Below are 15,146 nucleotides of genomic sequence, written 5' to 3'. Positions count from 1 at the left end.
GCGTTATTTCAGTCTCCCCAAAGCTTTCCGTCTTGTAAGCAGCAGTCCTACATACGCGACGTACATATTTTCACGCTATTCGCGGCGATTTTAACGCGATCTGTCTCTACATCGGAATTTCATAGCAGCTCGACAGAATTTTGATTATCATCAACTCCAACTTGAATCACTGACAAGACTTATCGGAGTTTTTACTTCACTCACAGCATTTGCCATATTACGGCAAAGTTATAGCTATGGTCTTGAACAGTTAAACGACGCACAGAGCTGATTTTCGTTCGCTTTAAGGTTGGGGTTGCAAACGCGCTGTCAGCGGTTGGGATTTTAATCTAATTCGTTGACCTTTAAGGTTACAGCTTCAACATTCAATGTCAAAGCCAAGACCCTCATCGCGTGCGTTCGCAACGTGACCCCTAAACATGCTTGAGGTGCACATAAATTTGTAACATTTTTTATCATCAAACTTCTCATCCACATCAACGTCGATCACGATAATGATATTAGGTTGCCTTCATTGTGACCTAAAGCCATTACTAATGACCAGCGCTCTGCTTGTTGTGTTCAACAAATGGACACAGATGTACTCTGTGCGTGCGTATAGCAGTAAATCTAGAGCACGGTTAGTAGACGGTGCATTTATACCCATCAACGTCGATCACGATTATGATATTAGGTTGCCTTTATTGTGACCTCAAGTCATTGCTAATGGCCAGTGGTTTGCTTGTTGTGTTCAACAAATGGATGCATGTTAACTTTGTACGTGCGTATAGCAGTAAACTTAGAATAGCGAACAGTGCGTTTTTGGTAGCCAACAAATCTCACCAATGTAGACCTGAGGTTATTTCTATTTACAGACGATATTGCTGTTGGTAAAAGGTCGTGTCGAAGAAGCATGTTTGCTATTCACATAGAATACGTGTGCGAGGGATATGCAACCCCGTTGTTTCTTGTATCGTTTTCCTAACCGCTTTTGCCATAAAGAAACCACATAACTTGTGATTGAAAGATGATATATGGCACATTTCAAATAAGCGAAGTAAATCAAAATAAAGAACATAATGCTGCTGATAAATTTAGTGCTAACAGCAGTGCTAACAATACGGCATAACTTTGTTTTATCACATGCACGCTTGTCTAGATACATATACCTACCAATATCTTCGCTACATGATCCATATATTGCCAGCCATTTGCAGACAGTTTGACCTCAACCATTGTACACAAAATAAATAGTGTAGCCCTTGTTGAAAATTTATTTACAACAGTGATAGTAGAAAGATATGCCCTCAGTTTGTTTGAATGGTAGTGTTGGTATTGTACAAGCTTAGTACGTACTTAATTTGTAAAGAGTAAACGTAAAATTAACTGAATAGTTAGCTATTTTAAAGTGCTATATTTTGCTGTATCAAATACTGTATATCTACTTCGGCGTTGGAGTTTACATAATATCATTACTACGGACACAAAATGTTAGTCTATTCTAGAAAATCAGTTCGTGTAACGTTAAATAAAACACATGTGTACAGCACCGTATAGTCTCTACATTCTGACACTACATAGTAGTAATAGTTTATACATATGATATATCTATAACAAGTGACTAGTGTAATCATCACGTCAAATTGACCTATACAGCTATATATCATGCTATATTACAAGTAGTTTTTCCATATTTAATATATCTATCTTCTAAATCACTCCTAGGATTTTTCTCTCACCATCCGATCAACAGTAAAAACCTTAACATATACATTTTCTTTATACAAATTAATAAATAAATAAAACATTATCCCGGCCTCGGATCTCAGCAATCAGCTGTATAATGTTGTACAAATATCGGTCTAAATTTCTGTCGTTTTTTGTTTGTCATATTTGATTTTGTATAGCACCCATGGTCATGATGTTGCTATGGTTTAATTGTCAAAAGATTGAGCCCTTAATTGGTTCAAGGTAATAGATAATTTTGCACTCTTCGTCAAACACATTTTCCTCTTCCTAGCTAGAGACAACTAGTACTAATCGTCATATTTTTCGTACCTGCCATTCTTCTCCATAGAAATATTACAGCGCAACCAAGAGCATGTACCCAGAACGTAACGTGCAGACGCAAGTCATGATCACCGTTTATGTCCTTGATTGACATGGAACCATAGTTGCAATGCGTTATAACTTATCAGGCATGTACGGGAGTTGTTTTATGGTAGTTGTAATAGAATTCGTCACGGTGTCAGTCAGAGGGATACTTGGTCAACGTTGCATAAGATATTATAAGCCTCAACCAGACCTTCCTACGGTGGTATGGATCATAGAATTCGGCAAAAAAATGAATAATTGGCCAGTACAGTTAGTCCACGGTAAGGTCAACATCAGCGCTGCAGGGCCTACATACGAATCCGTATGGTGACGAAACCCTCCTTGAAAATTAACTCCCTATATAGCCGGCGTACTTAGTCTGGTAGAGACTAGGATATGATCCTGATATACGCGATTTGGCCTTAGACGCCTGATTGCCAGTATATACGTTCTGGAGACGAATGTGCGTGCTGCCACAAATATACAATGTCATGTGATGTATTAAACAAGAGTCCAGCCCTGTTAGGTTGATTTAGCTTGGGGCGCTGAGAGCTCTCCTCTTCCTGAACCCAGGCTTGCTGGTGAGGTCCTTGTACTGTTCGTACTTCTTCCAGTCGAAGGTCTTCTGGAGTTCCGTGACGGCGTCGAAGGCGGTTATTCTGTTCTTTGGGTCATAGCTGAGCAGCTTTCTGACAAGGGTCTGAAACAGGGTAATATCTTGATAAATATATGATAATAATGATAATAATAACACTATGAAAATATACATGTAACTTACATAATGATGATATATGATATCTATAGCGATAAAAATTATTTCAAAAATGTAGTATCCTCTGTTTGTATTGTCTTCCCCATCGCTGCTTGTCTTTTGCTTGACTTGTAAGCCATAACCTTGATTAGTGTTCGTGCTACTAACCACAAAGTTTAATTTACAAACTTAACATGCGCTTTTTCCCACCCATTCACTGATGCCATTGATATTTGAGGTTTCAATAATAGATGTCGTCCATACCTGTGGCTTAATGATTTAGACAGCATCCTACAACTTCTCAATAAATGAATGAATCAAAGACCTTTATTGCACGTTTATGCTCTGATGAGCTAATAAAGTACAGGTCATGGTGACAAGCAGAAGTATAGTTACAGTGATAACAGAAATGTGATATCTAACTACATCTAAATACTAATCAATACCGCTATGTACATGTTCAATTTCTTTTCGCTTCTTAAGGCAGTTGTAGGTGTATGAGCATACAGTGTGAGCATTCAATTTACTAATCGTTAAGCGTACTCTGTTTACCCTACCATATGAAATGATTAATCACTGCACATTAATTCTGTCGGACCTTTCTCTGCTACAATACATCAAATAAACGTAAACGTCTTGTACAGGGCCTCCTTGTGTTTGTCGAAAAGAGCTAGCCTAAGGGGAATTTCCCCGGTACAATGAACTTGCAAATACTGTACATAGCGTCTGTCTTCTCTGTCACGACCAGTGGAAGATTAGCTCATCTGTTCATTTAGTTCATTTGAGCTAAACTGGTTCGAGATCATTTTCCTTTTCCTTACATTCTGAAGTTATCACTATGATTAGGATGATAGTAATCTTACCTTGAATGGCTCCCTGACATCTTTCAGCCCGTCAGGTTCTTTCCTGTTCTTGAGATGCCCCTTGAGTTCAAACTCTATGTCTTCCGTCTCCCAGATTTCTTCACGTGCGAATAGCTCTGTAGTTTCGAAAAGGTCAACCAATTGTCAGTTTACAAATAGCAATACCAGGAAGCTTGAAAAAATAAAACCTTTAAGTTTAAAACACTAAAAGGGAAAATACACTTAGTCTAGGTTTTGTAGTTGTATCATTGCTACTGCTGATAAGGAATAAAATTGCACAAGCTCCTCTCGTTTGGCGCTTTCAGTCAATGTTAATCAATTTATGACAACTTGCTTATTGCCTATACCTAGCTACATTTATTTAATTACACATCTACCATGTATACCAGAAATACCTGAACGATTACGTGGAATTTTTCGCCTGAAGTTGATAGAGCAATTATCGGTGAATAATCGCAACAAACCATGACTGTTAACCAACCGATGGTAGTACGGCGTTCTGTGACATTCAAGATGTATTTATTTGTTCGGCTGTGTACAATGTACAGCAGCCAAGTCTGCCCGACTAGCTAATTGCTGTTACAAGGGGCCAGCCTTACATTCAAGATCAAATGCGGGTTCCTGATTGGTCAACCCTTCTAGCTACATGATTATTTGAATTCAAATCATAACGTACCTGCCAAAGTACAGCCCAATGACCAAATATCCGAAGCATAATCTGCGTCTAGCCCATCCACGGAACATTCCGGGGCGAGGAAGATTGGGCTGCCCGGTTTCATCATGCTCTCTATCACGGACAGGTTGTTATGCTGCTCAACTTTAGCAGTACCCAGGTCACAGATGAACGCGTGCCTTTTTGTGTTAACCTGAAATGAAAAATAGTTTTGTTTTGCTAAAACTATCATGCAAGGGACCGTCCAGAGAGAAAGAAAGTGAAAAAGGGGTGGACAATGGGAAGAGACCACCCTCGTTAACCAGGACCGCCTATCGCTCGACGTTACATCGCGAGCGTAAGCGGCCCTGGTAAAAAGCTTCGCCACATATGGTTATGGCAGGTCGACGAGACTTACTCATGAATTAAGTTAATGAGCTGACCTTATTTGGCACAAACGGCAGTTGTAGCTCATGAATAATTAATGAGCTAGCCGTAACACGTAACCTGATTGGTCGATAGCTTCCCAGCGTTCTTTGCGCGTTGGCTTCCGATGAGAGGAAGCAAACCCTCTGATTGGCTGAAGCTGTTTTGGTGGCGACGTCGTCATAACCATATGTGGCGAAGCTTTTTACCAGGGCCGCTTGCGCTCGCGATGCAACGTCGAGCGATAGGCGGTCCTGGTTTACGAGGGTGGAAGAGACAGGCATGAAACGATAGAAAGAGCGGAAAACCAAAGGGTGGAGAACTGGTTGTCAGATCGTCTGTGGCCAAGGGTCAAATGAGGGCCTGCATGGGGGGGTCCCGACAACGCTCTACGCTAAATTCGGAGGGCCGGCTACGTAATACGCTAAATTCAGAAAGCCGCTCTACGCTAAATTCAGAAAGCCCGCTCTACGCTAAATTATGGAGTGGTCGGCAATGCTATACGCAAAATTAAAACGGCCGATTAAGCTCTACGTAAAAGGGGCATGCAGGCCCTATCAAATAGACCAAGGGATAGATGAGAGATGATGAATGAGAATTTTCATCCATTTACTATGTTCTGTTCACTCTACCTTTCGTGTTCTACAAGTCGGGCATCAATGTATTATGGCAATGTATTACATTTAGTCCAATCTCGTATATCTAGAGGTATCAACACATGCAAGAAGAAAATGCATTTGCCAACCTTCAGGTTTAATATACGCACATATTGATATAAAGTACCAGATGGTAATTCTTGCATTTGACTTAAATTGCATGGAAATGGTTTCCAATTTTGACTACCTTTGAGTTTCATCCATCGGTTGCCCGATGCGTTCAAGTCGTGAAAGAGCTACTCACTTTAAACGTCGATAAAAAGATATAGGGCGGTGTAATACGAACCATGACGTTTTCGGGCTTGAGGTCCCGGTGGATGATCCCACAGTCGTGAAGATGCGCCACCCCCTCGGCAATCTGCAGCGCGACGTACGGCTCCTCGTGGGCCGGTATCTGCACGGGCTCAAGACAAATACATTGAGACAGGTTGGGAAAAGGAAGGGCGTCCGTTTGCAAATGACAATCAAACACGTGAGCAGTAGTAGGTAGCCTTTGCGTTGAGACTGTGAATTAAGCTGTTATAGGGGGTTACTGAAAGTGCTGTAATCATTCTGCAAAAGGGTGACAAAATAGGCGAAATGGCAGGATTTATTAGATGCGTTAGTTTATAACCTGATATCTAAACCTATAATAGCTGCCGAGTGTCGTTCGTCCTCTTACGAAACTAGCAAATATAGAGGACGAAGAGACTCAGCAACTACAATAGGGTTGTATACCAGGCTATTGGTTTGTAAGATATGAGTGTAGATCATAACGCAGGACGAAACGGCGTGTTCGGCAACGACAACGTTGTTATACCATGGATTTCTTTTGGCGACGCCTCTGGGAGGAGGTATTTTTCATCATTCAAGTCATTTTAAGATGGCGTCCTTTTTCTGATATAGAAATGTTCTGTATCTGTATTTGTATAGCCGGTATAACCACCCTTCGGCGTAACACACCTGCTTCGCAGGCACGCGGCGCGACAATTAACTGTTGCGATGAACTAAACGAACGCATTTTTAAGAAAACATTTTTCTTTTCAAATCGTCTTGCAGTTTCGTCCTTGGGTACACTCTAACAACCTTCATCGTCTTCCCCTGTTAAGGAATTCGAAATCCAAGAAACACTCTAAGCAATGTAGTAAGGATTGATGCGAGTGTACCCATTGGCATGTAGGTGAGTTTAAAAGCCATGGTGCCGTATTATAAATGATAAAAAGAAAAAAGAGTGTGGGATCGATTAGCATATATCAAAACAAGTTAGAATGGACGATGAGGGTAGCCGGGCGAAAATATTTTTAAATGTCACATCATAAACTGGGGTTGAAGACGCGCTGGGCCGTAGTGAAAGTCCGCCATCTTGTTGATGACGTCATACGTTGTCCAGTTGCTATCCAGAGATCTGGCTTAGACATACAAATACACTAAGGGGCATATGTTAACGTTAGAACATGTCTTAACTTACTCGTCATTCAGTGAAGATATAGTCAGAACGTCGTCCCAAAGAAAGGGGGAATGATATATACTGCAGAGTAATACCGACGAAAAATGTCAATATGACAAAATATGTGTCTCTGTCATCGGCATCAAAGTAAATATGCGTTGGTGTGCAACAGTTTGGAAAAAAATAAAACTATTTTCCAACACAAGGATAGGACTTACTGAGTTTTCGACCAGTCTTTTGGTCTTCTTCAAGACAAATAAGGACCAAATTTGCATAATTCGTACACGTGACCTCCCGGAGTGTGACGTGACAAGAGGTCAAGGGTTAGAGAAGGTCACGTGTGCGGAGTAGTCCTCAGCTACTAATATCATGAAGAAGACCAGAAGACTCGTCAAAGATTTGATGAGTCCAATCTTTGTTTTGAAAAAAAAGTTTGATTCTGTCCCAATGTGTCTCTCTCCTTTTTTCGTCAAGCAATTTTTTATTCATAATCAATAAGAACAAGTTTGTATTAATGTAATGAAATGTTGAAAATTTTTCTTTAAATGTATAAAGTCCGACAGTTGTATACAAGGCATATGGCCAGAGTTTTTGGAACACTAGTACTAGACCAAGATAACAAGCCACTGGACTAGCACTTGAAGTCGCAAAAGCGGTGACTGAAGACAACACTGCCAGTGACGGAGTAGGTCCTGGTCTTAGCACTGCAGCTAAACAAGTGGTACGCTAATGTCCACTTATTGCAAGAAGCCTCAACCTCTGTAGCAACGCCTTTCAATGCGTAGCTTGGTACCACAAAGATCAAAAAGACCTAGAATGCCTACCTTGAGGATTTTAGGAATTTCGTCCTCTTCAAAGATGATCTCGTCCAGACTCCTGCCGTCGATGTAGTTGCAGATCATCCTCAAGTTCTTCCCGATGGACACCACGAGAAGACTGGCAACGTTCTTGTGGCCAGGTAGCAGCCTGGGAACGAGAAAACATTCGTTTGAATTTTATGTCACTGCTGGTTTCCGGTTTTTGTTGTTGTTATTCGCACACACTGTAAGTAGGCAAGCAGGAAGTGAGCGGAAAGATGGGGTCACTGCAATGGTCCTGCAGGAGTGAAGTAGGGAAGTAAAGTTCAGAGTTCATAGAACTAGTCAGACATGACGGACAGTCCATTCAGGTCATGGGGGTCAACGGAAGAGGAAAGTTATTATTAACGGGGAAGTTAGCAATACGTAATAGTCAGCTATATGAACACAAACGGTCTCATCTGCGAATCTATATATTTACATGTTCATGTTAGCAAGTACAAAGTGCTTATTGGAATCATTTGCGTAATAAGAAAACAAGCATTAGAACAAGAGCAATGCAAGTAAACTAATAATCAATTTTTTTTATTAAGATAACATACCCGTGGATTTGTATTTCGCGGATCTGGTGGTCAGTCAGCTTGACTTTCCTCCCCATCTGTATCTCCTTGACGGCCACCTCGTCCTCGTCATATGTCCCCTTGTAGACCTTCCCGAAGGTTCCCACCCCGACAAGGCCGTTCTCGACAATCTGGTAGTCGGTTTCCTGGATCAGAGGAATTCCTGGAAATTAGACAAAAGAAAGATGTAATTTTAAATGTTCGAATGAAGAAATTCCTCTCTTTACTACGAAGAAAAACAGATGAGGCAATCTATAACCTTCATAGCAGGCTCTTTGGGGCATTTGTCTTATAATACACCTTTTGCTGATGATCTGTTTATTTACCGCTGCACCAACGACCCGGAAGAAATCATCAACAAAAGGTGTATATAAGCCCATGGAGCCTGCTATGGAGGCTAGCAATCTTAAGCTTTTGAAATGACAGGGGATAACTTAATCATGCTTATTGTAGCTCTTCCACTAGTCAGACCCCCAGAAGCTTGAAAAAAATACCTCTAAGTCAGGAGAATTGGGGAATCTTAGGGCTGTTAATTTACGCATACATATATGTGCTAACAATTAACTTGGAATTGTACTATGGTGTTAGAGAATCCCAAGCTCCCATAGGACTGATTTCCATTGTGACAAAGACTCATGAACTCCTACTGGTACATCTCCGTTTGAAAATCAGCAATTTTTCTTAAGCTTCTTATTTACCTGCTTGTTGCACTTTTTCGTGGATCTCTGCTCTTGGATCGGCTGCCCCGAGACCTCTTTCCTCATTCATCATTTTTTCGTACGGCGTCAGCCGCTGGGAAAGGTAGTATCCTGAAAACCAATGAAAACAGCTTGAAAATAAAGCCGTTGCTGTACATGCCTTATTTAGTAATAATGTATCTAAAAATTTTGCTTCAAACTATCATTCATCGTATTTATCGTGTAGTCGATTTTAGTCTACGGGCAAGACTTTGCACTAAAGTTAGTATCATTATTCACTCTTTCTTTAAAATCAGTGCGATAAACATTCTACTAAATGTAGCAATAATCTTGTCTTCAGAGCGTACAGCCAAAGATCTAGCATGAGCAATCATTCCTTTTGCTTAATCAATGTGCCTGATACATGTACTTGATATTTAACCTAAACCTCTGCTATTCATTGGTCTAAGATTCTACGTCAAACAAATTGGAACATGATCAGTTATCAAACGGAAGACTACAGCCGCAAACTCATTAAGACTATATTGACGTCAACATATATGGCAAGAGCGGGGAATAGAACTGATAGAAAGACCGCCTCGGGGTAGATCTTATCATAGTTTGAGACACTCAGGAACGTTGAAAATACCCAGACATCAGGGGATGCGTACAGCGACCCTTCTTTCAGCCATATTCAAAATCACATGACGAAGAAAGAAGTTGCAAGGACATGTGGATGACGTGGCATCGTGATTAATCCCTCACACACCATGTGCGTCAAAAGCAACGTCAGAGAGATATTGTTACTTATCGTGATAAGCTTAGTCTGTGCCACACTATTGCAAATATATCACAGTGATACATACATACATATATATATATATATATATATATATATACGCACACTGTGATTCAGTAATTCAAAATTACGTGCTATGTATTGATGCAAATTGCAATTGTGAGAAGGCTGTTCTAATAGCTAACAAAATAGCTACCCATTCATATTCACAGAAAATATTTGTATAAAAAAATAAACAGCACATCAAGTCATGGCACAGAATTTATAGAACAGAAAAAAAACTGCAAATAATATAATTCATTCGGTTACAATGCATGCTAAAAAGGCCATGGGGAATACAATCTGTGGATACGCCAAAAATAATTACTCAAGCAACTGGATAAGATTTTGAAACAGTCAGACGTTTCAGACAGTATCCACTGTCTTTCGTCAGTGACTAACGATAGGACTGAGAACACCAGCTTTATACCAAAACTCTGAATAGATATGTTAATGAGGTAAAGACAATTTAGGATGTCTTGAAGTAGTCTTCAAAAAGAAGATTAATTCAAGACAAAGTTATGCCAATAGTTCAATTAGCTACTGTTGTTCTAGTACAGTAACTAAATGTTGCTTGTCCGGGGGTGGGGGGTGGTGGGCAGTGCATTATCCCAGGTGCCTGAAAGTTGAACGCGTAGACCGCCTTTCCTGTTGAGGGCGGGGTTGTACATCCTCCTCAATATATGAGAGGATGTACAACCCCGCCCTCAACAGGAAAGGCGGTCTACGCGTTCAACTTTCAGGCACCTGGGATAATGCACTGCCCACCACCCCCCACCCCCGGACAAGCAACATTTAGTTACTGTACTAGAACAACAGTAGCTAATTGAACTATTGGCATAACTTTGTCTTGAATTAATCTTCTTTTTGAAGACTACTTCAAGACATCCTAAATTGTCTTTGCCTCATTAACATATCTATTCAGAGTTTTGGTATAAAGCTGGTGTTCTCAGTCCTATCGTTAGTCACTGACGAAAGACAGTGGATACTGTCTGAAACGTCTGACTGTTTCAAAATCTTATCCAGTTGCTTGAGTAATTATTTTTGGCGTATCTTATTACCTGGATGTCTAACCTTCATCAACAATCTGTGGATGTTAGATCATTTCCAGATGTTTCTTACATAGAAATCCAAAGGGATTTCCCTTTAACACGTGTAGTATGACACTTGATATTTACTGCAGTATAACTAGCCGGAACTCTCTATTTGCTCGTGGGGGCGGGGATTAGAGATAATGGCTAGAAGCGTCTATGTTGTTACTATTTTACTTTTACCACTCACACTATGTATTCCTTCATTATATCGTACAACTGTAAACTCTAAATTTTGGAGTAGATATATTTATTCATCTATGTGGCAATGACAATTATCTATCAAACATGCCATCTCAATGACTTGCAAATCGTGTATAGAGCATGCCTTTTATGTTTAGTGGAAATACACTTTTGTGAAGGTTCGGAATTTGGGCTAATTACGTCCTAAGCGCGGTGGTAAACATAGCGAGCACACGCAAAGTTCAACCAGCGAGATGTGAGAACTCGAGACGACCCGGTCACTGTCTTGTGTTCTGTTACGGTATGTCGATTGTGAAGGATACTGTTACATCATGCAAGGGGATAAATCTCTAAGTCGGAACTATCTCAATCTACACATTGTATCATCATCTCGTCTCATCGATTATATCTTATTATCAAGTTTTCGTGTTTGAAGTACATGATCACATTTCACTAATCATATCCATCTACTATGACATTAGGCAAAATATATGCTCATATCCTTGCCTTCTTCATTTCACATTTATTGCGTTTACTCCTGACGTTGCTTACAAGAAATCAAGCAATGTATAAGTTTAGAACTGCATACATAAACCATGCTGGTCGTAAATTCTAATGTGTTGATGTCTCTGTAATGAACAGCCCTTCTTCGAACCTACTGCCGTTGTATCAGCGGTTAGATATTTGTTACATCAACAAACAGGGCATAGAGGGGCCAAGATTTTAGATTTATGATCCTAAAGTAGCCTCTTTGGCAGAATAGAATCCCCCTATAAATATATTTGTTAACGTGTGTGCATCATCGACAAAATAATGCCGATCAGTTTCCTCAAATTTTGTACAGTTTGGAACCGTTTTGTTGGAAGCACACACCTACTGGGTCTACAGAGGGCAGACCTGAAAGAAAGTCCGGACTAGGACCGTTGCGGTCGGAAAGAAAACTACAGGAACTATGGATGCGTGTGATGACCCGGACAAAGTGGAGAGATTTGAAGACATCTAATGACTGATTGCAGCTGCAGGGTGTTCAGACCTCTGCAGCAGCAGAACAAAAACGACTTCTCCAAAAATAGTTACTCAAGCAACTGGATAAAACAGTCAGACGTTTCAGACATTCTATTGAACCATCTGAAATTGTCTTCACTTCATTAAGATATCTATTCAGAGTTTTGGTATAAAACCTAGTTCTGCCAGATCTTTCTTTAGTCTGACGATAGATAGAGGATGCTGTCTGAAAAGTCTGACTGTTTCAAAATTTTATCCAGTTGCTTGAGTAACTATTTTTGGCGTATCTTGTTACCTGGATGTCTAACTTCATCAACGTAACAATCGACTACTACTACACACTAATGTTATAAAGCCGTATAAACTTCTCTATTGCTATCACACCGTCTTTTGAGCTCTATATCCTTAAGGGATTTCTTACTATGCAAGCGACCAGACATGGCGGTTACACAAGGGCTGCTAAATTACTTGAACAGCAGCCCGTCATTCAAATATGAACTTTTAAACCGTAAGGGCAAGGAAGCGCGCAGTGGGGGCCCCGCAGATTTGGAAAAACATAAAACAAGTTGACTACAGATGAGAGAGATTAGCCGATTGCAAGTTCAGAGGAAACCCAGCTTTGGTGTTAGGCTTTAAAATGTGATCTTATTCAAAGCAGTTTTGATAACATAATCTCAAAGGGTTTTAAGGGCAAGGGAGTACGCTATCATGGCTATGGGCGTCCTTTATATATTTGGAAAACATAATACACAGTTGACTAAACACGAAAAGGTTTTTAGCCAATGCACGTTCAGAGGAAAGCCAGATTATAAAGAATCATTATTCAATTTTGCTTTGATGACATGATCTGAAGATTTATAAGACAAGAAAATATGCTATGGCGCCCCTCAGATTTAGATAAACATGACGCTAGTACACAGAAGACCTAACACGACGAGTTGTAAGTTTAGAGGAAAGCCAGCTTTGGTATCAAATGATCCTTATGCAACATAGGCTTTGATAACATGGTATGAAAAGGTTTTAAGGGCAAGGGAGTACGCTATGGGCGCCCTTTATATATTTGGAAAACATGATACACAGTAGACTAAACACGAAAAGGTTTAGCCAATGGCACGTTCAGAGGAAAGCCGGTTTTGGTGTTAGACTCTTGATCACTGATCTCAAAGGCTTCTCGTAAAAGTCAATAAGAATGTTGGTTTAGGTAAGGTATTAACAAAATGCTGAATTATGTAATGGGCTTGTGGACATGTTATGGACTGTCTAGGTCGTTTGTAAAAGTTTGATGTGTGAAATGATAATCCCACGGGCTTTCGGCGTATAGGGGCTGTGCCCATCTCCGTGTCTATAGCGTTGGGCCACTACAGCAGGGGCTTAATCCACTGTGTTTAACTCCCATAGACGTTCTTCAAACTTCCCCAAAAGTGATGAGTGCTACGCAGAATTAGAATATATCATTTCTAAGTCTTTGGTGTGACCACACCGTAGTTTAAACCCACGACTCCCTAATGTGAAGTGAACACAAGGGTATTGCGTCGACAGCAAAGAAATATGATAAATCGAGGCATAATGAACACCAATTTGTCGCCTAAGAGTGTCCCTTTGTTGTTCCAAACGGTCAGTCATTAATGTATAGTATATCTTTTCTCTACATTTATTATCTAACATAATTTAAAAAGACACGCTGAGAGAATGATTAGTTCTTTGTGGATGACCAGGCTTGTTGCCAGTTCTTGCCCACGTTATTTTTAGAAAAACCACGGCGGCATTTTTTCGATCAGGCTTCGCCGGCCGGCTATTGCGTCATTCTGCAAACGATCTCTGCATCACACTTGGGATTGATACGTAGATGCAAACAAAAATATCTTCCAGCTGTTTGTAATAAAGCTTTTCATTGTCTTTTTTGGTTTGAAAGTTGTATATACAGGATGAAACATTTAGGGATTAATATTTTCTGGCCAGGGACACACTAAACATGATCATCGAACCGGAGAAGTGTCCTTCTCAATTTTAAATATCTAGGGGTTCCAATACGTAGATACAAACAAAAACATCTTCCAGCTGTTTGTAATAAAGCTGTTCACTTCATTTATGGTGTTTCAATAGTTGTATATCAAAGATGGAACATTTAGGAAATGATATATTCAGGCCAGGGACACTCTATACTTGTAATCGGCCTTATAAATCTATGAATCTGCATTAAAGATATATTGCAGCTGATTCTGATATAGTTGTTCACTACTTTTATGGTGTTGCAATAGTTGTATATCAAAGATAAAACATTTAGACATTTAGAAGCGATATATTCAGGCTAGGGTCACTCTACACATGTATATTACCGGAACTGCGTCTTTCTTCATTGAAAATACCCTGCAGCTGTTTCTGATAAAGCTGTTCACTATCGTTTTGGTGTTAAAGTTGTATATCAAATCTGAAGTATTTAGGAACTGATACATTTATGTCAGACCTAGTGGTACTATATACATGTAATGAGTGCTGTAATCTGTAGTTAGAAAAAAAAAAGAATGAAAAAAAACACACCCAAAATAATTTGAAAGAATACTATACTAATGTAGGTATATAATGAACAAGAAACGTTATAGATATGAGAATATTAATACATTGCTGTTATGACAATACCATTATTTCAAGAGCGTATTGGTGGAACTGTATAGCAAACGCCCAATGGCAATAGGTTTTAAAGGATTAAAATCAATTTTGCAAATTATAATCTCCCAATTCTATATTGTAATCATGTCCAATGTATCTAATCCATTTTTCTCTCCAAGGAAAGAATAATCAACCATTGGCGGAAATGAATGGGATGATAAAAGAAAAGAAAACACCCTACCAGCCATTTTGGAATCTTCGTCGTATTGAATCACTTCTTCAGTGAGTGGATAAGATTTCCCTCTTTGCACAACTCTGCAGTAGTTCCGTCTTCAGTGTCACTGTCGTCCCTTTGAACTGTCTGCCGATGTGAGCCGTGCTAGTCTTAATCTAGCTGCACTTGTTTTCCGGCCAGTGCAATCCGGACTGGAAAATCACAGTCGCCCCCGGGCTCTGGTTTCACAGGCGCGCTGACTCCATC

At 40.0% G+C, this 15,146-nt stretch overlaps 1 protein-coding gene across 2 annotated transcripts; it reads right to left on the bottom strand.

Moving 5' to 3' along the window:
• Nucleotides 1–1,230: 1,230 nt before the first annotated feature.
• LOC136421873 (uncharacterized) lies at nt 1,231–15,146 on the bottom strand. 2 transcript variants are annotated; one of them, XM_066409439.1, is made up of 8 exons: nt 14,907–15,146; nt 8,963–9,073; nt 8,247–8,427; nt 7,672–7,813; nt 5,708–5,824; nt 4,364–4,553; nt 3,688–3,803; nt 1,231–2,773 (listed from the first exon to the last, which is right to left on the bottom strand). In XM_066409439.1, exons 1-8 carry the CDS (start codon nt 14,911–14,913, stop codon nt 2,606–2,608), a joined length of 1,032 nt encoding a protein of 343 aa, XP_066265536.1. In that variant the 5' UTR covers nt 14,914–15,146; the 3' UTR covers nt 1,231–2,605. The 2 variants fall into 2 exon arrangements, with proteins under 2 accessions (XP_066265536.1, XP_066265537.1); XM_066409440.1 differs by having other exon boundaries at nt 5,708–5,815; nt 14,907–15,144.

The sequence above is a fragment of the Branchiostoma lanceolatum genome, chromosome 16, assembly GCF_035083965.1.
Source record: "Branchiostoma lanceolatum isolate klBraLanc5 chromosome 16, klBraLanc5.hap2, whole genome shotgun sequence".
In the NCBI taxonomy this organism is placed as follows: Eukaryota; Metazoa; Chordata; class Leptocardii; order Amphioxiformes; family Branchiostomatidae; genus Branchiostoma; species Branchiostoma lanceolatum.
Note: the sequence above shows the minus strand (reverse complement) of the source record. Positions and strands in the feature narration are given on the sequence as shown.